The sequence below is a fragment of the Ambystoma mexicanum genome, chromosome 5q (genome assembly GCF_040938575.1).
Source record: "Ambystoma mexicanum isolate Mex_15411 chromosome 5q, UKY_AmexF1_1, whole genome shotgun sequence".
Classification (NCBI taxonomy): domain Eukaryota; kingdom Metazoa; phylum Chordata; class Amphibia; order Caudata; family Ambystomatidae; genus Ambystoma; species Ambystoma mexicanum.
Window position 1 is genome coordinate 364,930,636 of NC_090933.1, and position 27,156 is coordinate 364,957,791.

At 45.7% G+C, this 27,156-nt stretch overlaps 1 protein-coding gene across 2 annotated transcripts in view; it reads right to left on the reverse strand.

The window, feature by feature from the left end:
• Nucleotides 1-27,156, reverse strand: part of SMCHD1 (structural maintenance of chromosomes flexible hinge domain containing 1) — a 3,133,956-nt gene that overhangs the window by 2,604,334 nt on the left and 502,466 nt on the right. For both annotated transcript variants that reach the window (XM_069620859.1, XM_069620860.1), the window contains exon 11: nt 8,136-8,259. In XM_069620859.1, coding sequence (XP_069476960.1) covers nt 8,136-8,259 — 124 coding nt within the window. The remainder of the gene's footprint in view (nt 1-8,135; nt 8,260-27,156) is intronic.

Below are 27,156 nucleotides of genomic sequence, written 5' to 3' on the forward strand. Positions count from 1 at the left end.
TTGGAATGCCCAGTCGCAAGACACTGCTGCAGATGCAGGGAAGGCTTTAGATCTGAACGATCCGAGGAATCTGGCAACATTTTCAACGGCCCTGCTGGCGCTTTCACCTTTTTCGACATACCCGTCAAAATCGCTGTAGGGGTTTGTGTATTTAATGTAATGTGATGTGATTGTACGCCCCCGTCGACGGGTGTTGTCCCTGAAGCGAGACCAGAGTCTGGCCTTAAAGGATCAGGGATGGGCGTGGCGGACCTATAAGTGTCCGCCTCGAGGTCTATCACATACGCAACGGATGTTTGGTCATCGGAGGTGCCCCGTCACTTTTGGTGGGTTTGGCGGTGGGGCAAAGGGGTTCCACCTGCGACATACCGTACGCGGCCCACCACTTTACACTGCGCTCCTTAAGGGTCTTAGGCCGAAGGAATTTACAAGCCGCACACCGCTTCTCGTCGTGATCTAAGGGGAGACAGGAGTTGAACATCCTGTGTTTATCCTTTCAAAAATATCTGACCCTGCACTTAGGGCAGAACCTAAAAGTAGTCCTTTCCATAGCAAAAGGGGAAGATGACCAGACCTAGAGGGGAAAGAGGGGGAAAGAGGAAAGACATACCGGAAATATGGCCAGCCCGACCCCACTCTCCCTACTGTAAAGGGCGGCCAGAAGGCCCCTGTAGTCTTCGTCAAAGTTGTGCTTGGTGTCGAAATGACTTAAGTGGGGAATAAACGAGAAGTCGGTTTATAATAAACAATATCTCTTATGTAAGAGCTCTGCTATAGGGCAACCAGTTATCTGGGCGGAAAAAAACAATCTGAGGGACCTCAGCGCGTGAGGGATTTTGGGACACTACACGTCACGATACAGATAGTGTTACAGACATGCCTATGCCGACGTCCCCTTTCGGTCGCCGAAAGACAAGATGCAATGCTCTGCGGTTACCACTGGATGTCGGACCATATGCACATCATGTGATTCTAAGCAGATTAACAAGCATCAGAAATACAATTACGGTGAGTAATGTATCCCTTCTGGAGCTTGTGGATTTGCTTAGATCACATGCTCTGCACAGATTAGCGAGCAGTATCTGGAGAAGGAGGTGGGGAGTGAGAAGGTACAGCAGCAAAGAGATGTTTTAGGACTGCTTGTGGCACTTGTGAATCTGCTTTAGAGTGTGTGTCAATGCAATAATGCTGTGTCGACGTATGGATTGAACTCCATGAATCAGCTTTGCAAATGGCGTCTAGAGGGTCTTTTGTAATGAAAACTAAGGTAGCTCCTCTACCTCTGGTTGAGTGAGCTCTGGGGTGAAAGGTAAGACTTTCTTGGATAGGGAATAGCAGAGCTGTATGCACTTGACTATCCATCTGGCGATGGCGTTCTTTGACATGCGATCGCCTTGTTGTCCAGGTGCTTTGGAAACAAATAGTTTGTTTTCCTTAGAGGTTTAGTTTTGTTTACTTAGTACAAGAACGACCCGCCGTACATCAAGTGTATGGAGACTTCTTTCTGCTGAGTTAGATGGATTTTGAAAGAAGGTAGGAAGTTCTATGGATTGAAAAACATGGAACTTTGAAATTAACAGGTGTGAACCTAGGGTGCGTTCTTAGGACAACCCTGTCCTTGTGTATTGTGAAGAAAGGGTCTTATACTGACAAAGCCTGTAACTCACTGACTCGTCTTATGGAGGTGATAGCTACTAGGAATGCAGTTTTGTAAGCAGTGGTCTAAGTGTACAAAAAGAAGTAGTGGAACTACGTTTCCTGCTGGCCGGCAACCACTCACCACAAACCCCATCACCACGCCTCCTGCCACACACAATACAAACCCCCAAACACTTGGACCTACTTTTTAAGGGAACGTTCAGTGCAGTGGACTGAAAGTGCAAGCTGCAAAGTCTTCCTACACTTTTATTTTAAAACGAAACCATTCCTGAACAGTTTCTCTTTAAAATAAAAGTATGGGAGCTGTAAAACGTAATTGAAAAAAGTAGGGGAGCACCGCTCACTTCGACCACTGTTTGTAAGTCAGATGTTTTAGTCTGGCCTTGTGCATATGCTCAAAGGGTGGACCCAGGAGCTTGGAGAGCACAACATCAATATCCCAACCCGGAGGAGGGTTGGAAATTGGGGGTATAGCCTCTGTACCGCTTCCGTGAATGCTTTCAAGACAGGAACTTTCCACCAGGACACTGTTTTGTGAAGTGGTGTAAGCGGACAGGGCCACCACATACACTTTGATGAAGTTGAATGCTAGGCCGGAGTCTAGTAGATAAAGCATGTAATGTAGAATGTTAGCTGGGGAACATTCTGCTGGGTTTAGTGTTTGTGATGTGCACTATATCACAAATCTCTTCCACTTATTGAAATAGCAGTGTCTGGTGTTGGGTTTTTGTGCCTCTTTTAGGATATCCATATACCTTTGTGGAAGATTCAAGTGGCCAAATTCTATGGCTTCAGGAGTCAAGCTGCCAAGTTCATAGATTGAGGGCGGGGATGGAGAGGTGCTCCCTTGTGTTGTGTTAGCATGTTGTAGGGACACAGGAGCTTGATTGGGTCGCACATCACCAGTTTGAGCAGATGTGGAAACCAAAGTTCTCGCCCAAACGGGAGCAACCAGGATTAGGAGTTACTTGTTCCTGGGGCATTTTGTGCACTATTTTGCTCAGGAGCGGTGTCGGGGAGGGTGGGCAGGAGGGGGGCGTAAGCAAATTTCCCTAACCAGTTCATCCACAGGGCGTTCCCCTTGGACCCTGGTTCGGGAAACCTGGAAGCGAAGTCTGGGCATTGTGCGCTTAGGCTTGTGGCGAACAAGTCTAAAGGGGGGTGGCACCATTGTGAGAATATTCTCTATAGGATATCTCCCCTTGGACCCTGGTTCGGGAAACCTGGAAGCGAAGTCTGGGCATTGTGCGCTTAGGCTTGTGGCGAACAAGTCTAAAGGGGGATGGCACCATTGCCATTTGGGTTCTCCTGGTAGAGGGTATCTGCTTAAGAGTGTCTGCCAGAGAATTGAGTTCCCCTGGATCATGTTGAGAGGTTAGGAACATGTTTCACTCACTTCCATATTTTTTGGGATAGCTTGGACAGACCTTGTGAGTGTGTGCCTCCTTGCTTCTTCAGGTATATCATGGCAGCGGTGTGGTCTGTGAGGACCTGCACTGTTTGACCTGTAAGATGTTGCTGAAAGGCCGGAAGAGCCTTGAGGACTGCCAAGAGTTCTAGGAAGTTGATATGTCTTTGGGCAGTATCATGTGTCCACTAGCTGTGGGCTGTGTGGTGCAGGAAGTGAGCCCTCCCCACCCCCAATCCGGCAAGTGAGGAGTCTTCAGTTAGGATCGCCTGTGCTGGTGGAACGAGGAAGGGTTTTTCTCTTAGCAGGTTGTCCCATGACAACCAGCGAAGAGCCTGTACCAGGGTTAGCGAAACAACAACTAGAATGTCGCACCGACCGAATGCCTGAGACCATTGTTTTGCTAACCATTCCTGCACTGGGCGCAGGCGCACATGTGAAACCAAGTGAATGAATGAGGCCCTCATCCCAAGCAAGCGCATTGCTTTGCGTACAGTTATCTGGTGACTGACCTTGTAGTGAGGTACTTGCAACAGCATGTTTCTCTGAGGGGAAAGCTAGCTCCTCCTTTAGAATATCCCCTAGAAATTGTTTTATTTGGCTGGGGACTATCCCAGATTGAAAAGAAGGTCTTGTTTTTGTTTGCAAATTTCACGAGATTCCCCGGTAATTAGCCAGTCGTCCAGATAAGGGTATAATGGGATGTACCTTCTGCGCAGGTATGCTGCCACTACTGCAAGTACCTTTGTGAATACTCTTGGTGCTGATGTGATACCGAAGGGAGGTACCTTGAACTGGTAGTGGACTCTTGCAATCTTGAAACGCAGATATTTTCCGTGCACAGGGAGCATTGAAATATGAAAGTATGCATCTTTCATATCCAATGTTGCCATGTATTCCCCCATGTTAGACGTGGGATGACTTCTTGGAGCGCGGTCATGCGAAACCTTTGGGGTTTGACATATTTGTTTGCAGGGCTCAGATCTAGAACTGGGTGCATGGAAAGGTCTTTCTTTGGCACAAAGAAGTACATTGCATAAATACCCTTGTTTACCTGATTTGCTGGGACGATCTCTATGGTGTAGTTTTCCAGAAGTGCCTTTACTACTTCCAACAATATGTGTTTTTCTTCTGTTGACATTTTTCTCTGTCTTGGCGGGCAGTACGATGGATTTTGTGACAGCTCGAAACAACACCCGCCTGCCACGTGGACAACACCCACTTGTCTGACTTTATACCCTCCCATGTGTGGGGACCTGTAGCGGTGCGTCTTTGTTTAGGTGGGGTGGAGCCTCTACCAGGTGAGGTTCTGCTTCTTCGTCTGGCCCTTTTAATTCCTCTTTGGAAACTGGAAGAGGAAGCGTGTCCTTGCGATTGGCCCCTAGATGAGGACTGTCCACCCTGAGTATAGCCAGAGGAATGTTGAGCACCCTGACCACGAAACCTTCTAGAGTTTGAGGAGCCCTTCTGTACATAGGGCGTGTTTGTTAACTGGCCAAGGGATTTGAGTGTTGTATTCCTCCTTAGCACTCTCAAGGGCATCTTTGACGGCCTTCCCGACAAGTACATTAGGCTCCACCTGCATGAGTTTCTAACTTAACCCTGATTGTCTGAGCTAGGAGTGGCACTTGATGATCGTGCCCTCTGCAATGATGATCCTGCATTATCTGCTGTATCAAGATTATTTTTGAGGCTGCAGTTTGATACTCGCTTGCCCTCTGCAATAGTATTAAACAATTGAGGCTTTAGGGGTTCCGGGACAGCTTCGACTTGGGAGTTCCAGGTCATCCCATTTGTGGCAGTCGCAACTAGCTAGAAGTGTAGTGTTGTTGGCAATTCTGGTTTGGTATGCCGCTGAGGAGGCAATCTTTCTCCCGAACATATAGATTTTCTTGCTTTCCTTGTCTGGCGGGGCCTCAGCCGACGCCAGGGGACTGCCTGACCTCTTTCGGGTAGTGGTAACCAGTAGTGAATCAGGTTTAAGCTGACCCCTAATATCCAGAGGGTCAGTGGGCGCTGGCCTGAATAGTTTCTCTATTCTGTGGTTAACTGCCCTTTTGAGACTAGACGCCAGTAGGGAGGGCTGGGTGCGTCTTTGTACCGATTGCAGGAGTGGAATAAACTGGGTGGCAGACCTTTTGTTTCCCATAATGTCTTCCACAAAGTCTTTGTCGACTTGTGCTTCTGGAGTGTCAATGTTAAAGTGTTGTGCAGCCTTCAGAAGCAGTTCATTGTATTGTAGTTGGTCATCAACGGGAGAATCTGCTACTGGCTGTTCCTAGTGGTCTGGTGACTGTATTATGTAGATGTCATCGTTGTCATAGAAACGGTCCAGACGATAAAGGTCCCCTTGAGACCCTGGGTCTTGTGACCCTGGGGGATCGTCATAGTACATGTCTTGAGAGGGATACTGGTAGGTTGAGGCAGGGGTGCCTAGAACAGAGGTGCTGGGCTGTGGCTCAAGACAAGGTTTTTTGGCAAGGGGCTGGTGTGTTGAGGCCCCTAGCTGTGAGGCATCTCTAAGGGATGTTAGTTTATCTGGGTGCTTGTCCATAAAGCCACAAAACAGGACACCCTCTTTAGAATCTTATTAAACTGCTGAGGAGTATAACCATATGAAGGTGGGAAGCCCGACATGACAGGCATGGCCTCCTGGGAGGGAGGCTGGTTTTTATGGTGCAAAGCCCCTGAGAGAGAATCTACGTGGGCGGGGGGTGGGGGGGGTTCAGGGAGGGTTTACAGCCTGTGTGTTTTTCGAGGACAAGAACGTTGAAATGTGTGACTTTTTCAGTGACCTTGCCTTAAGCAGGCTAGCACTAACATGTCTCTTGATAAACTCCCGCATTTTCAGCGTTTGCTTGGGAGATGGCGAAACGGCTTTCGCCACCAGTTTTTCGTCACGAGAAAGGAGGTTTTTTTTTTTTTGTGTGGTGTCCAAACAGACCTTGGGGTCTGGTTACGGAGGCCTGACATGAGGTGAAAACGTATGTGATGGCCCAGAGGACAGAAGAACCTGAGGCTTTTTCCATGGACACCGGATTGGCTTCTGTGCTCGACGGTACCATCGAAAGTCAGCCGTGGGGTGTGCTCTGGCCGCCGGGTGCCTTCTCCATCACAGAGCCGCCGGCCTGCTTATTGGAGACCGGGGCCTGCACAAAAGGGCTTTTGACGAACCATGCTCGCCTTCGACATCACCCAGGACCCCGATACTGCCCTCACTGAAGTTTTCTATCACGTCGATGGAGGCCTCGGCCTGCATTTCGTGAGCGACCCAGCAATTGGTGCGGTGATCCTTCAGAGTTTTAGGTCGAAAAAATGTGCAAACCTTTTCGGGTTGATCCCTCGGGAGACCGTAATTGCACACTCAGTGTGTATCCTTCCACAGGAATTTTCAGTGGCAGGTAGGGCAAAATTTAAAAGGGAGTTTTGTCCATTATTTATTATATTTATTACAAGGGTAGATTGGCAAGAAAAAGGGGAGGCAGAATATGTATTCTCTAAAAAAGTCAGTATGAAAAACCTACCCCTCTCTCCCCCCTACTGTAAGGGCCGAAGCCCGAAGAGGCCTGTGTAGAAAGTCGTTGACGATGAGGTTGTTCGTCGAAAGCTGTTGAGCAGTCTGTTGGCCATGCAGCAAAAGCAAACAATAAGGAAAGAAAGAAGAGAGTCTACTAGTAAACTTTCAACGAATTAAAGGTTATCAGCCTGGAAGAGAACTCTGCAACTTGCGACCGACTACGATGGCGGAAAGAAACAATCTGAGGGAACTTGACGTAAGAAGGACCATGGGTACAGTACACATCACACCAGGGATAGTATTACTAACACGCCCTGCCTACGTCCGTTTGAGTTTCGAAAACAAATCTGGTAATACTCCGTGACTAACACTAGATGTCAGATTATGCAGAGCATGTGATCCAAGCAGATCCATAAGCTCCAGAAAAATAAATATAACAATAGTTGGGAGAGTGAAGATCCTTGAGGAACACCACTGTTGAGCATACCTTTGAAGAACTGAGGGGACCCAGCTTCACAAGTTGTGACCAGGAGGTTATAAAGGTTTGGGTGATGATAATATGAGAATGCTATCCGTCAACGACTCAGGAAGGAGGGTCGGGGGAGCTTTCGGGGAAACTTACTGTAATATCCAGGCAACTACTTGCTGGTAGAAGTGTGCTATCATTGTACCCAAGAGGCTAGCAGGCAGATCCATGGTCAAAAGCAGAGAATATTTGTGCCAGGAGGAAACCAGAAGGAAGGCAAGGAGCATGCTGCGTGCCATAGCCCATACAATTGTGAAGATATTAGGAAACCCAGAAAAGGTCCTTTAGAGTAGCCATTATAATAGTTTAATTCTCCATCCCGACACTCTGAGCACAATTGCTCCCTTTACAGCTACAGAACTGTTTAGATGGCAAGCCAAAGCCACAATCTGATTACATTGACACATAAGAGTGCTAAAATGCATTCCATTGGTCTTGGGTGTTCTGTTGGTCTGATATCACTATGCACATGGAAATAATGGCAAAAACACAGGTAACATCTCTAACCAAGCCTTTGAATTTTAAATTGAGGGAAATATACAACCACTATTCTATTTGCATGCGTGGGAAGCTCCCTGCCTCATCACACAAGTCCGGCATCATCCAGCTATAAACAAATGTAATTAGTAGAAGTGTTGCCAATGAGAGGCCTTTTCACTAAATATGAGGCATGGAAAAAGATATCCAGACTTCTGGTACTGCCCAATAAATCTGCTATGAAAGCAGCGTTACTTTCCAAGGTCTGCGCTGGGCAACATTGCCTCAAGAACCCTTCAATGCAGTAATCAATGCAGCACATTTGACAACAGAAACAAGAGGGGACATGCAGCACACTGTGTGGGTTCTCTCCAAGAATACTGCTAACTCAAATCCGGTTTTAAACAATATACTTGGACAAATCGATAAAAGGCAACAATAGCCATCAATCAAAGCAGAATCTTGCAGACACACCATACTCCCAATTAGAAGAAAGGTAAATGTACCCCCCACCTTTCCTTTTTAGGGAAGATTACAGAAATTCTTACTCATTAACTGATGTGTATGGTATCAATCGTCCATTCCAAAAACACTCAAATATAGGTCTTTTCCCACGAGCTTCTTTTTCTACTATAAAGCAATCGTCGTCTTCCTCATCTTCATCTTTTATTCCTAAAATGAAAGGATAAAAAAGGTCACAACTAAATAGCGGGACAATGACAGTGTCAATGGCAAAAAATTAAAACATTTGTCAGCCATACCAGTTTTCAAACTACAGATTTTCTTAATAGCCACAGTAGTTTCTCCACAATAATTTCTATAAAACTGGGGTTTCAGAGCGCATTCAATCATTATAATATTTGTTTAAATATTAGAAATCAAAGAAACACTTGCTGCAACACAAAGCATGATAAAAAAGAAAGAAGCAGAGAGATTGCATCCAACTTTTAAGGATACCCACCATTGTTCAGTAGTTAATAGTACCCAGAATGGAATGTTGGGTGTGCCTCAGCCAATAAGCTTCCTGGGAATGAGACATGTAATTGCTGTCATAGGGCCACAATTTCCATACAATCGGATGATGCACACATCAAAATGCCCATTATGGGTGCATGTTTACTGTGATGGTCCATCAGCTGGCACCATTTGTGCACAGGACGGAGCCCCTTTCCATGAGGCCAGGAAGGTGAGGAAGCTATGGGATAGTCACCATGGGGATGGTATAATGCGGGAGGATCTCATGGGGAGGGATTCACAACTGGGAAGAAGGATGAATATCGCCCTTATGAAAAAAACAGATCCTCAAACACTCAAGCCTTTCCTTCAGTTAACCTCTTTGTAGATAGTAGACCTCTGTACTGTAATAAGGCAGACTACCTCAGGGTCCTGGAAAGTACTGAGACGAAGAAGAACATCGGGAACATAGGTAATCCAAGTATTAGGACAAGGTGGGACACAGAAATCATGAAGAGCAATTCCAAGAAGGAACTGCAGGAGGTACAGACGTCTGCAGAAGCATGTTTCCTCCTACGTCCTAAAAACGAAAGACAGACTACCTATCGGGAAGACACAGCCAACCAGGACTAGAGACAGTGGAGCTGGGGAAGCACAACGGAGACGCAGAGAAGGCCAGGACAGAGCCGAGAACAGTCTGCTCCCACAATCAAGAGGGCATAAAGGGGAGGGGAGAGAAACAAGCGACTGAGACCCAAACCAAGAAAGAGATACAAGTCATCTTCCTCGTGGCAGTACTTGGCAGTGAAGTGAACCAAGAGGGCCAAACCAAAGAAGAACAGAATCCCGGGTCGTAGACCCTCCTTAACACTCAGAGTTGGGTGTTACAGGCGTGAAACCTAGTGAGGAGAGAACCAGGGGAAGGAAGTCACTGCACTGGTTGTAAGAGATTGCTGGGAACTTTGTAACCTGGGGAAGAGAGTCATTCCCCCAGGTAACTGGAGATTGAACGCCAGGAGAAGGGAGGCATTCTCCTGGACCACGAAGTATATATTGTCTTCGAGATTTATACATTATTTTGGAACTTTGTGACCTGGGGCAGAGTCATTCCCCCAGGCTCTTTGAGACTGGCCATCAGGAGCAGGGAGGCACTCTCCTGGCCCGCCATGGACGATAACCCAGGAAAAGAGGAGGCATTCTCCTGGGACCACAACAGTACTACTTTATTCTTTAGTTTATAGTCTCAGGGGTAGAGGTAAGGTTTTCTGACAGTGTACAAGTTTACTTTAACAGACATCCTGACAGACACCTTAGATCGTTAGTTGCGGCAGGGAAACCCCTCTTAGGAATAGGGAAAGATACATTTTGTCTTGCTTTATTATTTAATAAAAGTCTTTAACCCCAACCATGCCACCTTTGTGTCAGAGTCCTTGTTCTGCACCCTTACAATACTCTCTTCCATACGTATCTCGAACCACACACGTTTGCTGTACCACTCCTTTCACCATACCCATTTAATTATTTTTGTCACCCTTTTAAGAATGTTTGGAGCCAATTAGGTTTCCCTAGTTTTTGGTCGCGATCGCTAATAGTTGCACAGAACTTCTGCATCCCGCTTGATGGTCACACCAAATGTTCTCTCCCATGCCTTTCTGAGCCCTTTATCACCCCTGACGTCCGTCTCGGCTTCCCCAGGCCCGAGGCTTTCCTGATATCCCAGATGTCTCGCCTGCTGCCCCCACCATTTCCTTTATATACACTGTGCAGTGGCGTGCTGCTTAGCAGATTCCCAGTGCATGCTGACACAGCCCCTGCCATTTAATTTCCTCTCCAGTCACGTTTCACTAACCAGCTCGTCTTCCTTTTTGGCTACCCCTCACCACAACCACACCTCAAGTGGGTGCAAGGGGGCCGGGTATTAGGTGAGCCTCCGCCCTCCTGGACAGCCTCACTTTGCTTGTGGCCATTAAGTCTGGCTTTCAAGGCACCTAATCCCCAACACTGCCCAACTCCTGGGGTGGCATTGTTTAAATGGGATGCGTTACTCACCGTAATCGTATTTCTGATGCTTGTATCTGCTTAGATTCACATGCTGTGCATAGGCCGACATCTAGTGGAAGCTGCAGAGTATTACAGTTTGTTTTTCGAAAACTCAAAAGTGGATGTCGACCTAGGGCGTGCCAGTAATACTATCCCTAGTGTGACGTCCACTGTACCCATGAACCCTCACGCGTGTAGGACCCTCAGATTATATTTTTTCTGACATGAGGTAGCATGAGGAGTAGGGTGAGTACAGAGTATCCAGGCAGATATAAAGATAAGACTACAAGCATCCATGCGCCTCCTCTCAGAGGGGAGGAAGGGCGGGCGCATGTGAATCTAAGCAGATACAAGCATCAGAAATACGATTACGGTGAGTAATGTATCCCTTCTGAGGCTTGTGGAATCTGCTTAGATCACATGCTGTGCATAGATTAGCGAGCAGTGTTAAAAGAAGGAGGTGGGATGTGAGAAGGGTCATGAGCGAACAAATGTCTTAGAACCGCTTGTCCAACTTGAGTATCTGTCTTGGAATGAGTGTCAATGCAGTAGTGCCGAGTAAAGGTCTGAATAGAGCTCCATGTAGCTGCTTTGCAAATGGTGTCAAGGGGTACATTTGCAATGAAAGCCAGAGTGGCCCCAGTGCCTCTTGTAGAGTGGGCCCTTGGCATAAAAGGCAGAGTTTTTTCTGAAAGGGAGTAACACAGCTGGATACATTTGACTATCCATTTAGAGATGGCACCTTTAGAGACGCGATCTCCTTCTCTACCTGTAGCTACGGAGATGAACAGTTGATCTGTCTTTCTTAGCGGTCTGGTCTTGTCTATGTAGTAGAGGACCGCTCATCGCACATCTAGTATGTGTAGTTTCACCTCAGCAGAGCTTTTGGGTTCTTGGAAGAAGGCCGGTAGCTCAATGGACTGGTTAACATGGAATTTTGAAATGAGCTTAGGTGAGAACCTAGTATGAGTTCATAGAACCAGTTTATCCTTATGGACAGGATCCTGCACTGACAGCCTGAATTTCACTGACCCTTCTTATGGATGTAATGGCTACTAAGAAGGCAGTTTTATAAGTTAGGTGTTTGAGACTAGCTTTATGTATGGGTTCAAAGGGGGGGGGGCCATGAGTTTAGTAAGCACCACATTAAGGTCCCACCCTGGTGGAGGGTTGGAAATTGGAGGGTAGAGTCTCTTCACCCCTTCCATAAAGGCTTTGACAACTGGCACCTTCCACCATGATACTTTGTTATGGGAGGTGGTGAATGCTGACATAGCCACCAGGTGTACTTTGAGTGAATTAAATACCAATCCTGCACCAAGTAGGTGGAGCATGTAGGTAACAATATTGGAAGGAGTGCAATCAACTGGGTTGATTTGTTTATTCTGGAACCAAATAACAATTATTTTCCACTTATCAAAGTAACCGTGTCTTGTGTTTTGTTTCCTTGATTCCTTCAGGATGTCCATGCATCTCTGTGGTAGATTGAGATGGCCAAACTCTATGACTTCAGGAGCCAAGTTCATCGAGCTGGGTTGAGGATGCACTGTTTTGTTTGTCCTTCGTGCTGGGATACTAGGTTGTGCCAGCACGGGAGTCTGATGGGATTGCACACTGCCAGTTTGCGCAGGTGCTGCAACCACGGTTGTCTCGCCCACATGGGAGCAACTAGGATGAGCGTCATCGATTCCCTGTGCATCTTGTTGACGACCTTCCTCATCAGAGGGGATGGTGGAAAAGCGTAGGCAAACATCCCCGACCAGTTCATCCATAGAGCGTTCCCCATTGAACCTGGCTAGGGGAACCTGGATGCGAACACTGGACATTGTCTGTTTTCGCTTGTGGCAAATAGGTCTATAGTGGGGAAACCCCACTGTGAGAAGAGGTCTTCTATGACTTCTTCGTGTAGACACCATTCGTGTTCTTCCAGGAGGGAGTCTCTGCTCAAAGCGTCTGCTAGTGAATTGAGATCCCCTGGAGCATGTTGAGATGACAGGTAAATGTTTCGTCTGAGTGCCCATATCCAAATTTTCTTGGCAAGGTTGGACAGATTTGGCGAACTAGTGCCCCCCTGTTTGTTTATGTAAAACATTGCGGTCGTGCTGTCCGTTAGGATCTGCACTGACATGTTGGACAGGTGGGGTTCGAACGCTCGAAGCACTCTGAAAACTGCCAGAAGCTCTAGCAGGTTGATGTGATTCTTGGCCACAGGTTGATGTGATTCTTCTCCTTCAGAGACGTCACTGAACCGGAGGTCCTTAATCTCATCAAAAACCTCAAACCATCACTCTGCAAAGCAGACATTTGCCCTCCCAAAATCATCAAGGAATGCGCCAATGACCTAGCACCCCTGATTACTGCCTTCATTAACGCATCTTTCCAAACAGGAACCGTCCCAAACAATCTCAAGGAAGGCTGGGTGTGGCCACTTCTAAAAAAGGCCACACTTGACCCAGCGCAACCAAACAACTACAGGCCGATAACGACAGTCCTGTTCCTCCTAAAAATCCTGGACAAAGCAGCTCACATCTAGATCCAATCATACATAGAAGCTAACTCCATACTAGGCAAAAGACAATTTGGCTTCCGTGTCGGGCATGGAACAGAATCCGCCTTTTTAGACCTAAAAAATCAAATCTCACAGATCATGGACAAAGGCAAACCTGCCTTGTTCCTCCTCCTCGATCTATCAGCTGCTTTGACCTGGTAGATCACCAAACACTCACCACCCACCTCACCCATGCAGGCCATTTCTCTAATCAAGCAGCATCCTGGATCACTTTCTTCCTTGAAGGATGTGCCATGAAGGTCTACTCCGACACAGCTAACACAGATCCTACCATTATAAAATGTGGTGTCCCCCAAGGATCTTGTATAGCCCCCATGCTCTATAACCTCTTCACAAAACCCCTCTTCGACCTACTTGACTCCATGGGTGTTGCATATACAAACTATGCAGACGACACTCAAGTACTTTTACCCCTATCTGGACTCTATCACCAAGAGGCCACGGCCCTTCACAACATCTATGCCACTATCCAAGCTTGGATGGCAATTAATTGCCTCTGTCTTAACGGGGAGAAGGAAATGGTGGGGGCAGCAGGCGAGACATCTGGGATACCAGGAAAGCCTCAGGCCTGGGCCAGACAAACATTATCGAAACTAAGCCCCAATACAACAACTTCAACATAGGCATCTCAACCATCTCTGTATCATCCTCCGTCAAGACTCTAGGTGTTCACATTGATGCAAATCTATTGATGAACAAACAAGTCAGCGCCATAGCCTCTGCATCAGCGTTCAGCACCAAACTCATCAATGCCATTAAACCCTACTTATCCACCCCCAACCGCTTGGCCATAGCTAGAGCAACTATAGGAGCCAAACTCGATTATTGCAACGCCCTCCTAGCTGGCACCTCCGCCAAAAACATTCACAGACTGCAAACCACATAAAACGATGCCCTCAGAGCCGCCATGAGCATACCTAGAAGAGACCATATATCCCACGCCAGATGTGAAGCCTGGTGGCTCCAGGTAAAAGACCGTATTACTCTGAAAATCCTCACCATCACTCACAGATGCATCAACTAAACTGCTCCAGCATACCTATCTGAAGCAATATCAATATCAATATCCACTCACCCCACCAGAGCTCAGTACACCAACCAGCTACACATACCACGCATAAAGAGAGCCACAGCGGGAGGTCTAGGCTTCTCCTATATTACACCGAAACTCTGGAACTCACTCCCTGCAACCGTTAGAGCTGAAACTTCCATCTCTGTCTTTAGCAACAACCTCAAGGCCACTCTCCTCAACTTGGAAGTGGAGGACTGCCTCCTCCACTTCTGCCATGTATATTGTAATATAACACAAATGTAATATAACTATATTGTAACCTGTATATATACTGCTAATGACTAACTATTTTGCAACCTGTATATATATTGCTAATGACCATGTAACTAAGCTTTGTACTGTAACAAGTACCACAATGTCCTCGGGCTGTTGTGTGCTATATAAATACAAATAAAACAAAACAAAACAAACAAACTGTGTGAGACCAGAGATCCTGAGCTATCTGGTGAAGGAAGTGTGCTCCCCATCCTGACAGGGACGTGTCTGTAGTGACTACAGCCTGTATCTCTGGATCGTAAAAGGGTTTCCCCTTTGAAAGATTCTCTCTTGTCCACCAGCGAAAACTCTGTACTCGTGTTGGCGAAACGGCCACTAGATCGTCCCACTGACCACTTGCCCGAGACCACTGTTTCGCCAACCATTCCTGCATGGGTCACAGGCGCGCGTGGGGAACCAGGTAAATACATGACACCATCATGCCTAGCAAACACATCGCTTTGCGAACCCTTATCTGATGACCGGACTGATCTTGAGAAATTTGCAGTAATAGATTCCGAATTCTTTCCTCTGATGGAAAGGCCAACCCCTCTTGAGTGTTTAGGACAGCTCCTAGGAACTGTTTGGAGGTGCTTGGCACCAGACTTGATTTTTTCGGATCGTTCTTTGGATGTTGGATCTGCAAATTACTGGGGTCTCCCCCGTGATGAGCCAGTCGTCCAGGTAAGGGTACACTGGGATTGCCCCCCTGCGTAGGTGCACCGCCACCACCGCCAGTACCTTGGTGAATACCCTTGGAGCCGAGGCTATACCGAAGGGCAGGACCTTGAACTGGTAGTGCTGACTGTCCACCTTGAAGCGCAAGAATCTTCTGTGCGCTGGGAACATGGAAATATGAAAATAGGCATCTTTCATGTCCAATGTTGCCAGGTAATCTCCCTTTTTTAGTAGAGGGATTTCTTCCTGAAGTGTAGTCATGCGAAAATTTTGGGGCTTGACATACTTGTTTGCAGGGCATAAGTCTAATACTGGGCGCATTGTTGGATTTATTTTGGCACAAGGAAGTAAGTTGAATAAATACCCTTGTTTATCTGGTTGCCCGGGACGAGTTCTATCGTGTCCTTTGCAAGAAGAATGACGATCTCCTCGAGGATTATTTGGTGCTCCAAGGAGTGTATTTTCTGTCTTGGAGGATGGTTGCGGGGGCGCTCCAACAGTTCGATACAGTATCCCGCGGACACTGTGGACAGCAGCCATCTGTCTGAGGTGATCCCTTACCATGCATGGGTGAAGCTGGAAATGCACCCCCTACTGGGGATGCATCAGAAGGGACCCTGAGCGGAGCGTCACTGTTTGTTGGGAGGCGTACCGCCTCTACCTGGGCCGCCTCTTCCTCTACCAAGGCCCCTTTTCTGACCTCTGGCGAAATTCTGGATAGCCTGTTGGTTGCCTCCCGACAATGTTCCTTGACGTTGAGAGTAATTGGACCATCTCTGGGAATTTTGGCCGCAAGAGCGAGGAAAATTATTATTATGCCCTCGTTGGTTCGTGGGTTTATTGGTTAGTTGTCCAAGGGACTTCAGGGTCTCATATTCGTCTTTGGCGGTTTAGAGTGCCTCTTCCACCGCTTTCCCAAACAAGACATTTGGTTCCACCGGCATGTCGATTAGAGTGGCTTGTGTCTCGGGTTTAAACCCTGACTGCCTTAGCCAAGCGTGTCTCTTGATGACTGTGCTCTCTACGATGAGCCGGCCTGCATTGTCTGCTGCGTCAAAAGTCGCTTTGAGAATGCACCCGGACACTGATCTCCCTTCTGACGCAATCTGGGCAAACTGGCCCTTTAGAGGTTCAGGTGCGGAGGCAATGAGGGCAGCTACCTGCTCCCATTGGTGACAATCGTAACTTGCCAGCAGAGTGGTGGTATTAGCAATTCTTGCCTGGTAAGTGGAGGTGGAAGCCACTTTCCTTCCTAGCCCATGTATCCTTTTGCTCTACTTGTCTGGGGGAGCTTCCGAGGATGCTAGAGGTGCACCTGCCCTTTTTCTGGTGGTTGTGACCACCAATGAGTCGGGTTAAAGCTGACCCCTTATATAAAGTGGGTTGGAGGGGGCAGCCCTGAATAATTTCTCTATTCTTGGGTTGACTGCCTGGGTAAGGTTAGGGGTGAGGAGGGAGGGGTCAATTCTGCGTTGAATGGATTTCAGAATTGGTATGGCATGGGCAATGGATTTCCTATCCCCCATCATTTCCTCTGCAAAGTCCCTCTCTTCTTGAGCCCCTTGAGTGTCTATCTGAAAGTGCTCTGCAGCTTTAGCTAAGACCTCATTTAAAAATGGGCGATTATCCAGAGGTGAGTCATTCCCCCGTGGGTCTTAGGAATAGGGGAGTCAAGACTATAGGCCTCTGCCTCGTCTTCCTCCTCATCATCCTGGTCCTCATAATATTCGACCCCTGCTGGTCGTCCAGTATTTGTATGTCTGGATCTTCATTATACTGAAGATAAGGTTGAATAATGAGTGGGTCTGAAATCAGACCCTGAGCTGGAGTCTCAGTATGAGATCTCTTACTAGGAGGCTGAGGGTCTTTGGATCCAGAAGGAGTAGAGGTAGTAGGGGTATTCTGATAGCTCACAAAGTAATCAGGATTTTTCTCGTAAAAGTTAGTCATAAAAGACATTCTCCTCATCACTCCGTCGATGTCTTCAGCGGTTCATTCCTTGGAACTGGGAAAGACCACCTCTTGTTGAGGTCCATCTTCCATTCCCATATCCTCTGGAGTGGGAGAGACAACCTTAGGCCTAGTGACAGGATCAGGGGTCTTGGTTTTTTCAGAAGATCTATGTGTGTCCTTCTGAACCTGGTGTTCAGATGTTTTTTTTCTGTTGCTTGTCCCTTTTACCATGTGTGTAGGAATGTTTCCCTAACTCCTTGGTCCTCCCTGAATCTTTCAACGCCTGGCGTCGAGATTCGGAGGTGGGTTCAGGAGGGGCTAGAGATTTAGAGGGGGACGTCGAGACTCGGAGGCAGATGTAGAACAAACTGCCGGATCCGACTTTGAATGTGCTGCTTGATGGGTGCAGGTCGGTTTCCTCTTCTGACGACCATACCTCCGTGACTTTAGGAAGCGTGGAACCTTTTGCAATCGTAGACTGTTGCTGTGTGACATGAGGCGATCGAGACCTGGAATGCCCAGAGGACACCGATTCTGCGGACCGCTCTCTTTGTGCCTTTTCTGCTGATCGCTCGACACGCGTGTCAAGTCTCGGGAGGGGTTAGTGTGTTTAGATGTAGGTGTATGGGTAGCACTCATGCCGCTGGGTGTGGTCCCCATAACTGCCCGTCTGACAGTCCCCCGAGGTCAGTGACTCACGCTTCGGTGTATAACGACACTCCAGTGCCCTCGCCGTCCGAAACAGCGGCGTTGCTGCCATCACTGAAGGAACCCACAGCGTCCAGGGCCTCGAGTTGCCTGGTGTAATGGGCCCAACGTTTGGTGGAGCAGTGCATAAGTGTTTTAGCTTTAAAGCGCTTACACGCTCTGCAATTGGCTTCAGGGTGGTCCGTAGGCAAACAGAGTTTACAGGTTTTATGCTCATCTACCCAAGGGAACTTACAGTTGCACTTGGGGCAGAATTTAAATGGAGTACTCTCCATATGTTAATATATGGCAGCGGGCGAGTGTATGTAGGAAATAAACGAGTGTGAGTATGTCCACCCCCCACTCTCCCCGCTTGAAGGGCCGAGGCCAGAGGCCTTCCGAGGCCCCAGTCCATCGTGCAGTCTCGACGGCTGTTCGTTCTTCAGTACCGGCGTCGATCTTCGGAGTCTCGACGTGGGATAAGAGAAACAGGGAATTTTTGAATAATTAATGACAAATGGCTAAAAGCCAGGGAACTCTGCAACTATGCTTCCGACAAGTATGGCGGAAAAAAAAATCTGAGGGTCCTACACGCGCGAGGGATCATGGGTCCAGTGGACATCACACTATGGATAGTATTACTGGCACGCCCTAGGTCGACGCCCTTTTTTCGAGTTTCAAAAACCCAACTGTAATACTCTGCAGCTTCCATTAGATGTCGGCCTATGCACATCATGTGATCTAAGCAGATTCCACAAGCCTCAGAAATAACTATTCTTGCCATCAGCCGCGCTGCCCGACTTTTCCATACCAGCTCATGTGCCCCTAACCCACACTGATATTCTTGCAAGTAGCATGCATTGGGTATTGAAAGAATGTTCACACACTCCCTGAGTGAGCAACTCACGCTGACAAGATTATATGATGCTTCCCTTTTTTAATGCAGCCTGATAGTTTGGCTCTCACTCCAGAAGCAAAGTATTTGGAGCACAAATTGCAGCCTTTCAGTTGAGTCAATTAACTTAAAAAAATATATACTTTTCCAACAAAAATAGTTGCCGACTTACCAACGAAGCGAGGAGCAGAGAAAAAACAGCATATGGTATATCATTGGAGCAATTGCACTTGAGAAGACGACAGTCTAGCATTAGAAGGTTACAAGGCATCTATAAAGTGATGCTATAATACATGCCATTGTCCAAATACATAAATCGCAATTCATTTTGAAGAATTACCTAAATAGGCTGAAATTGCAGTCCGGGTATTATAGGGTGGGAACTAGGGTAGGACAAGCAAGCATAGAACTCATCGCAATTATTCACCCATAGTAGTTATCCAAACCAGGGGAGTGGAACGGACCCAAGTGACTTGTTTTCGAGCCTGTAATCATGACAGATTCATCGGTTTACTCATTTCCTTGCCTCTGGAGGAAGGGATAGCCAATAGACATGGGAGTGGATGCAGCGTTATGTTGGAGTTGGCTATGAAGGACAACACTGTGGTTCCCTCGGCCCAATATTTACTCAATGCCAGGCTAGGTGGGAAAGGTCTGTAATCCATCTGGACGGAGTGCAATACAGCTGGTGTACGAAATGACTTCACAGATACTTGGAGTTCATGCAAATGAGGGTCTTGATGCATGCCTCACTCCACAATTTGTCTTCCAACAAAATTCCAAGGGCAATTTCCGAACTTCTTTCGAAGCTGATAAACCTGTTACTATGTGAATAGCAACAGTGGTCGAAGTGCACATAAAGAAGTAGTGGAACTATGTTTCCCTGCTGACCTGCGCCCGACTCCTCACAAACCCCTTGACCACGCAGCATCCCATTCGCAAGCCAAAGCCCCTAACAGCTGCTATTTCAGGGAATGTTCAGTGCATTGAAGTGCAAGTTTCAACTTCTTTCTACACTTATTTTCAAACTAAACCATTCTGGAATGGTTTCTTTTTCAAATAAAAGTATGTGAACAGTAAAACAAAAACAAAAAGTAGAGGAGCAACGCTCCCAACCGTTCCCAACCACTGAATAGCAGATACATTGCGGTCGTGATGACTTGGTTTAGTAAAATATTTCAATAAGGTGCTTGTTTCAGGTTAGTCTGGGAATGTATGAAACCTGCTTGCCATCTCCCCCGAATTCTACAAAACAGAAGTTCTTGTGTGAATGATGGTGGTCCCATCTCACCGAATCTCTGTGCAGAAAGAAAGTTGGCATTAACATCCAGATCGTCTAATGTAAGCGAGCCCAGTTTGTGCAGTTCAATAATAATCCCTATTTCAAACATAAATGGTAGCTCTTGTATTCTATATAAACCTATAGTGGCAGCATACTCTAGAGTGGGCGATTGTATTTATTGTGCATTCTGTGGCATGGCCAAGTCCACTGCATACAACGATAGCAACATTGGTTGATTAATTATCCTCAAACCCCTGTGGGCATGCCACTCCCTAAATATTGAAAAAGAATGGGGAACATCCCTGCCTTGTGCCACTAGATAGTGGGAAGGAGTCGGACAGAATCCCATGTGTGTATACTCTGCCCATAGGGCTTATATAGTGGTCTGACCAATGCAAAAAATCGGTACCAAGCCCATCTGTGTCAGCACAGTGAACATAAAATCCCACTCGAGGGAATCTCAAGCTTTCTCAGCATTAAGTAGTGTATAATCAGCATTCAATTTAGGTTTGATGAAGGATATTACATTAAAGAAAGTATGAATGTTGGATGTACCTCCCTGGGACAAACGTTCATTGGTCAGTCCGACGGGAACAAGGGAATAAGGTGCTTAGCTAATATTTTAGCGAGGATCCTATTGTCTATTGAATTGTACTGCACTCTTTAGTTTGCACTGTGTTGAACCCCACGTTACAATGTGGTTGCCACTGTGTTGAACTGTGCTGAGCTCCATGGTTGGCCATTATATTGAATTATGCTGTGCCTTTTGGTTGGCCATAGTATTGAACTGTGCTGCGCTCTTTAGTTGGCCACTGTAATTAACTGTGCTGTGCTCTTTAGTTGACCAATGTGTTGAAGCAGACCTTACACTGTGGTTGCCTTTGTGCTGAACTGTGCTGCGCTCTTTGTTAGCAATTGTATTGAACTGTGCTGCACTATTTAGTTGGCTATTGTATTGAACAGTGCTGCGCTCTTTGGATGGCCACTGCATTGAACTGCGCTGCGCTCTTTAGTTGGTCATTGTATTGAATTGTGCTGGGCTCTTTAGTTGGCAATCATGTGTCAAATAATTTTACAATTGCAGTTATAAATGTGAAAATTATTTGCAAATACCATCATTGTTCATTGTATCACAGCGTTTAACGTATGCTCTAGATGATGTCGAAATGTGTAATTCAAACAATGAACATTAAGGTTCACCCTGAAGGAGAATTTTCTCCGAAATGCATTGGCACATAAACCTGTGACTGATTTACATGCGATATGCTGACCTCTGTTCATATAAGAAGTTATTGAACAAGTACAATATACAATTTTGATTACTTGGATGACTCCAATGTGCTTATTCCTAGTGAACTTAAGTATATTTCGCCACTGCTGAATACAAAATTGTGATCAAAAGCCCACCAAGAAGATATTCACTAACCCTTATGGGGACATATTGAGAGCGACTGATTAGCTGGGTAGTCTATCCTACCTCCCTGCATTACTGTACTTTGAGCCCAGGTGTCCCTGGACTTTTTTCAGTCTGCTCCTTTAAGATTATGCACTAACCTTACCTAGTGTGATTACCGTTTAAGCAAAAAAAGAAATATTAGTCTGGTACACACCCATCTGCATCCTTATTTCTATACCAGTATAGGAACATGAAATGTCTTAAGGCCACTGAGGTATTGTTGATGCTGTACTGCACCGACTCCGAACACTGTTTGATGGATATAGTGCTGTGTTGCAGTTAGTGTACATTGTTACAGAAAATATAACGTGTCCCAATACAGTAATCAATTGTTGATATGCAGTAGTTCACAGACCACACTTGCCACAGAAACATTTTAAAGAAACATTTAACATTTTTGGGGAGGGAATACCAATGGACTGACATCAGCGTGATCTCATTGTGTTAGAGATGCAGTCACCTAGGTCTATGGAGTCTATGTTGCCTATCCCTTCGTGTGGAGAGAAGGTGTTCTACTATTAAATCCCCATTAAATGTTTCCACTCTACCATGATGTTGAGGCCATTTTTCACCATGTCTAAATGGTGTATCCATTTTTGTTCTAATCTGGTCAAAACTCTGTTCATATTTTCCCCTATTTTTTGTGGACTGATCATCTGGAGGACAACCCATAGATTTTGGGTGTTTTCTTGCAGCATAGCGTTCGACCAGGGGTTTGTCTGCAACACTGTTTTTGATACAGGATCGATATTCGTAAATGTGTTGTTTTACCGCTCTGATGGTTTTGCTGATTGAAGCAAATACCAGGGGCACCCAATCGCGGATAACCAACTTACTGTTACAGGTGGTGTATTCTAGTAACTCCCGATGAACGTTGTTCAAAGAGCTTCTTAGTATCCGTAAAATTGCACGCCATGCAATGGCAACATTTGTAGTGACCCTTTATGGGTGGGAGCCCCCATAGAGTTCCTGCTGTTGGTATTTTGATTGGCTCAATGTAGGTGTGCACTAGTCTTTTCTTGAGATTGCGGTTCTTCTTGAAAGCAAAAAAAGGTTTTTTGCCGAGACTCCCTGCCTTCTTGATTTAATGCCAGTGCATTAATGGTGCTTTTAATCACGCTGCTCAGGGGGCTGTATGTAGTGACACACATCAATCATTCCAGAGGTTTGCATATTTTTGGAGGAAGGCAAGTTTCTCTGCAGGTATTCGCTGCTCTCTTTTAGGATGTCCTCATGGCTTTCTTGGGATAGCCCCCATCAATTAATCTCTGCTGTAAATTATCTGCATGCAACGCAAACTTCGACTTGTCAGTGCAGTTCCTCCTTATCCTGAGGAACTGTCCATATGAAGGTTATATTTCAAACCCGCCGGATGGTAGCTACAGAAAGGTAGCTACTTTTCCGGTCCATTGCTTTCCGAAACAATTCAGTCTTGAGAATGGTGCCTGTTCGGTATATGTGTAGATCGAGAAAATCAACCGAGTGAAAGTCCCACTGGATAGTGAACTTGATGTGTCGGTTGCACGTATTTAGCCATTGATGAAATAGGCATAGGTCTGCGGAGGAACCAACCCAGACCAGAAGGACATTATTTCTCACGATTTTTAGTGATGCAATTTCCTTGTTATATTTAGAAGCACATACATTGGTAGGTTTCACAAGTTGGGAAGTTGCTACATTCCGCAAGTGTGACTTTATCATCCGTGCATTCCGATCTTCTATGCATTGGATAGACTATCCTAGAAGGCAAGCGTCATTACTAACCCAAAGATCACGACTAACCAGTGCAGATAACTGTCTGCAAAGCTTCGGGTGCCAACATATGGATAAAGTATGTTGATGCAATTCGACTATTGCCAAATTTGGAAGATGTTGAAAGCAATTGACCGCAATGCTGATGGTTGAATTTAAAAGCATATGATTGCCTAAACCTAGATTAACAATGCTGCAAACTCTCATCTCAGAACAGGTTATCATGCCATGTTCTTTCTGGAGAGGAGCGCCTGCTACCTTTTTTGAAATATTTGCAAGGAACTTGGGGTTGGTCACCCTAAATTACCTGGGGCAACCAGACGTGGACTCCTTCCTCACTGTGCTCAGAGAGGCACAGCTTCACCTCACTGATGAGGCCCAACAAGGCTGAAACACATGTATGGGGTTGCTGTTGGTACTCTTGTTCAGAGAGGAATTGCCATAGCATTTCGGTGCTGGACTGCCCATGTAGGCGGGACAAAGACTGATATGCAAATGAAAATTTCCCATCTGTGAAAGGTACAGTGAGCAAAAAGTGTGTGCTGCAAACTCATCTCAGAACAGGTTATCATGCCATGTTCTTTCTTGAGAGGAGCGCCTGCTACCTTTTTTGAAATAATTGTAACAATGCTAATAGGCGAGCAAGCGCCAATCAGACCACAAGAAAGAGCAATATAATCTATAAAGGAATCATGTGACCCTCGCCTCCAAGTGTAATTTTGTTGATTAGGAGCTGTTGGAATTATGTGTAAATTCCAAGCCTCAATAAGTTGTATCCGTTTAGTACCTCTCATTTGTGCTAGAGAGCCAAATGAGCGCTTACCTGTAGACATAAAAGGAACATCATGATTATTGAGAATACAATTAAAGTCACCACCCAGAATAATCTCATATTTTGGGTTACGACAGAAAGATTCTTGCAATTTAGTAGTTAACTTTTTAAGAATTAGTGAAAAAGAAATTGAGTTGGGGTTCCAGTAAAGGGAAATAATATTTTTTTTAAAGTTGACATGGTCTCCTGTATGCATTCAATACACTGCGTGTTTGGGCTATAGACATTTTTATGCCATAAGTGGAGATTATGAAACCCACAGCAGTTCCAAGAAATTAGGTTCAACTGATTAAGTTATAATTGTGCCAGATTTTGGGGGTTGCTAATTGCTGACTTCATATAGGGCATGAGACATGCAAGACCCTTTATAGCCGTAGCAAATAAAGCAAGTTGGCTAATCATGTCTTGAGTTAAGACTGGGGCAGAGGCACCTGTCAGGTTTATGGTACCTATAACTCGAATTGCAGTAGGATAAAAGTCGATGAAGATAGAAGAATCTGGGATATTTGCAAAACCATATATATAAGTTGTGCTTCTGTTCCCAAATTATTTGTGAAATGATTAGCGATTGCACTTTGCATACGAAACGGCTGTTATTGTGCAATGCAAGTTGGATCGATTCCACATCATGTGAGTGAAGACTGCGGAGAGGAGGAATTTGTTGGAAAAACTTTCAAGAGATTGGATCGATTTATTGTATCGTTTCCATTTCGTGCCGCGTCACTCATCCATCCAATAATTTTAGCCGAAGACAAACTTGAAAGGTTGTGCCCCAGTAAAAGTTTCTCGACAGATGGAAGAGAAAGTGTCGAGGGGTTGGTATCTGTTACTTGTGTTTCGAGATTGTTCACCGCAAGTGCAGCGGATGGGGACGCTGTTTTTAAACATACGGCTGGTGTCACCGTATCCCCTAAGAAAGCCAATGCTTTAACCTTCAAGTTGGCATTAGAAGCCAAAGCCAGAGTATTGCAGTGTCTAGGAGATTGTGGGACAACATTTTTAGGGGGTTCAGAGGGTAAAATAGAGTTGTCTGTACGCAGAGTGATTGCAGTGCCTGTCTTGGTTTTTTTATTTTGTTTCGTTTTATAGGAGGTGAATAATTGAGTCTGTTTAGAATCATCCAGATGAGTGGTTGATGCATCTGTACCTTGATGCTTTTTGAAGGATGCATCAGAGGTAGTAGATTCAAGAGACAGGAGAGCACTGGTTGATCCAGAATGTATTTTGGATACATGGGTGGCTGTCACAAGAGGATTGAGGGCCATGGTTAAAGGAATGGTTCGGTCAAAAAATTTGATTGCCCCTACGGGTTGGCCATGTGTTTTTAAGCCTAAGTCGCTCGATTTTAGAAACATTTCCTATGGACCTTACCCGAGTTTTCGTCCATTAAATGCACGCGATAACAGGCACCAGGGAGCTGCCATTTTGTGATAATCCTATCATTTCCCCCATCGCCCTGGCTGACCTGCTTTTGCGGCACTAAATCATATCGCCCGCCCTAGAGCCTGACATTATCAAAACATTCATATTCCCCGCCTCTCTCCGTGACGTTACTGTGCTGCATAGGCAAACGCGCCCAGTCTTCTACGCGGCTTCACACAGAACCCGGAAACCAACACAGATCAGCTCACAACACAGCGCGCCACAATTCGGAATATGAAACTGTACTTTAAAATCAAACAGCAACACAGTAAATTTGATAAAGTACATTTATTTGACATTAAATGTTTATAGAATATTCACCAATTGCCATATGAACTCCAAAAGTAATTTATTTTCTTTCATCTCTATCCGTAAATCCTTAAAATGTTTTCGTGAGTCACACGCTGTTCCTTTATGGTACACAGGGTGTTGATTTTCATTCAAAGAGGCACTTTTGTCACATGTTGAACCGCAAGGCTGTTCCATCAAGTAGGGACTAGGCCAGCATAAAGGTTGATAGGTTGCTTCTAGCCGCTAGTACCGCGTAAGGGCATATGGGCCCTTGGCGATCGTCCCATAAGATCATCAGAATGGTGCAGTTGTTTACATTAAGCCGCAGCTGGCGGCTGAAGAAACCGTCTGCCGGTGTCTGAAACTGGTGGCAGGGGCAAAAGGGAAGGATGTACCTATTTTGAAAACATAAAATGTATAATTAGTTCCGCCAGCCGATCTTTATTAATATTATTCATTTATTTATTACGGCCGAGCTGAAACTATTTGCTTTCAAGGATAGTGCAATGGAGTATGTTCGTCTCTAAAATCAATGCGAAAACTAACAAAATAAATCGAGGTTGGTACACAATGAGAAACGACTTTTTGTCTACATGCGTGTGGAATGTGGACCTGCATGCCCATGTGCCCGCTACAAGGACGATCCCACAAACCTTTTCAAAGCTCTTCATTTATTCATGCATCCATTAATTAATTTTTCATTCCGGTATAAAAGCGTCTAAAGAGTTACTTACATTATATTTGCAATTTCCATTGTGTCTCTGCGTAATGCAGTCCGTAAATCCCACTGTGCTCTTGACAACGATTTTTCGTATACTGAACTAACATGAAACTCGGTCTAGTTTAAGAATTTTCTGCCTTATCATCTCAAAAGTTATTGCACCCCCCAAAACCCCCCTTCAAATGAAGTTCTTTCTGCATGGTCCCTGTCTCTCAAGGTCAAAAAACAATAGAACGTTATACTGCCAGTGCGAGTTGTGGGCCTCTTCAGGGCGCAAGCTGATAATCAAAGCCGCTGACCTTCACTAGAAATTAGCATACATTCTTTCTTTGCAACATCCCGTAGCAAAGCCATTTGTGAGAACTTGAAGTTTCGAATCCATCTATGTAGTGCGCCTCAATGTGCAAATGCAAACTGGCTTCTCTCCCATCTGCAACGGCTCGCTTGGCGCGTTCTAAGGCCCCAATTTTGTCCTCGTTGTCTGCGAGCTTTGAAGCCCCAAAGAACCATAACTATTGAGACTTTCAATTTTTTGGGGAAGGTCGGGGAAAGTATAAAGTACCCGAGGAGTTGAGTTGAAAGTGAGATTTATTGTTTGTTTGTTTTATTATTTGCAATACGCAAGCCTCCCCTCGGTTAACAGTGCCCAGCATTTATAAGAGATTGCGAAAATTAGTTACATCAACAAAAATATATACATACACATATAG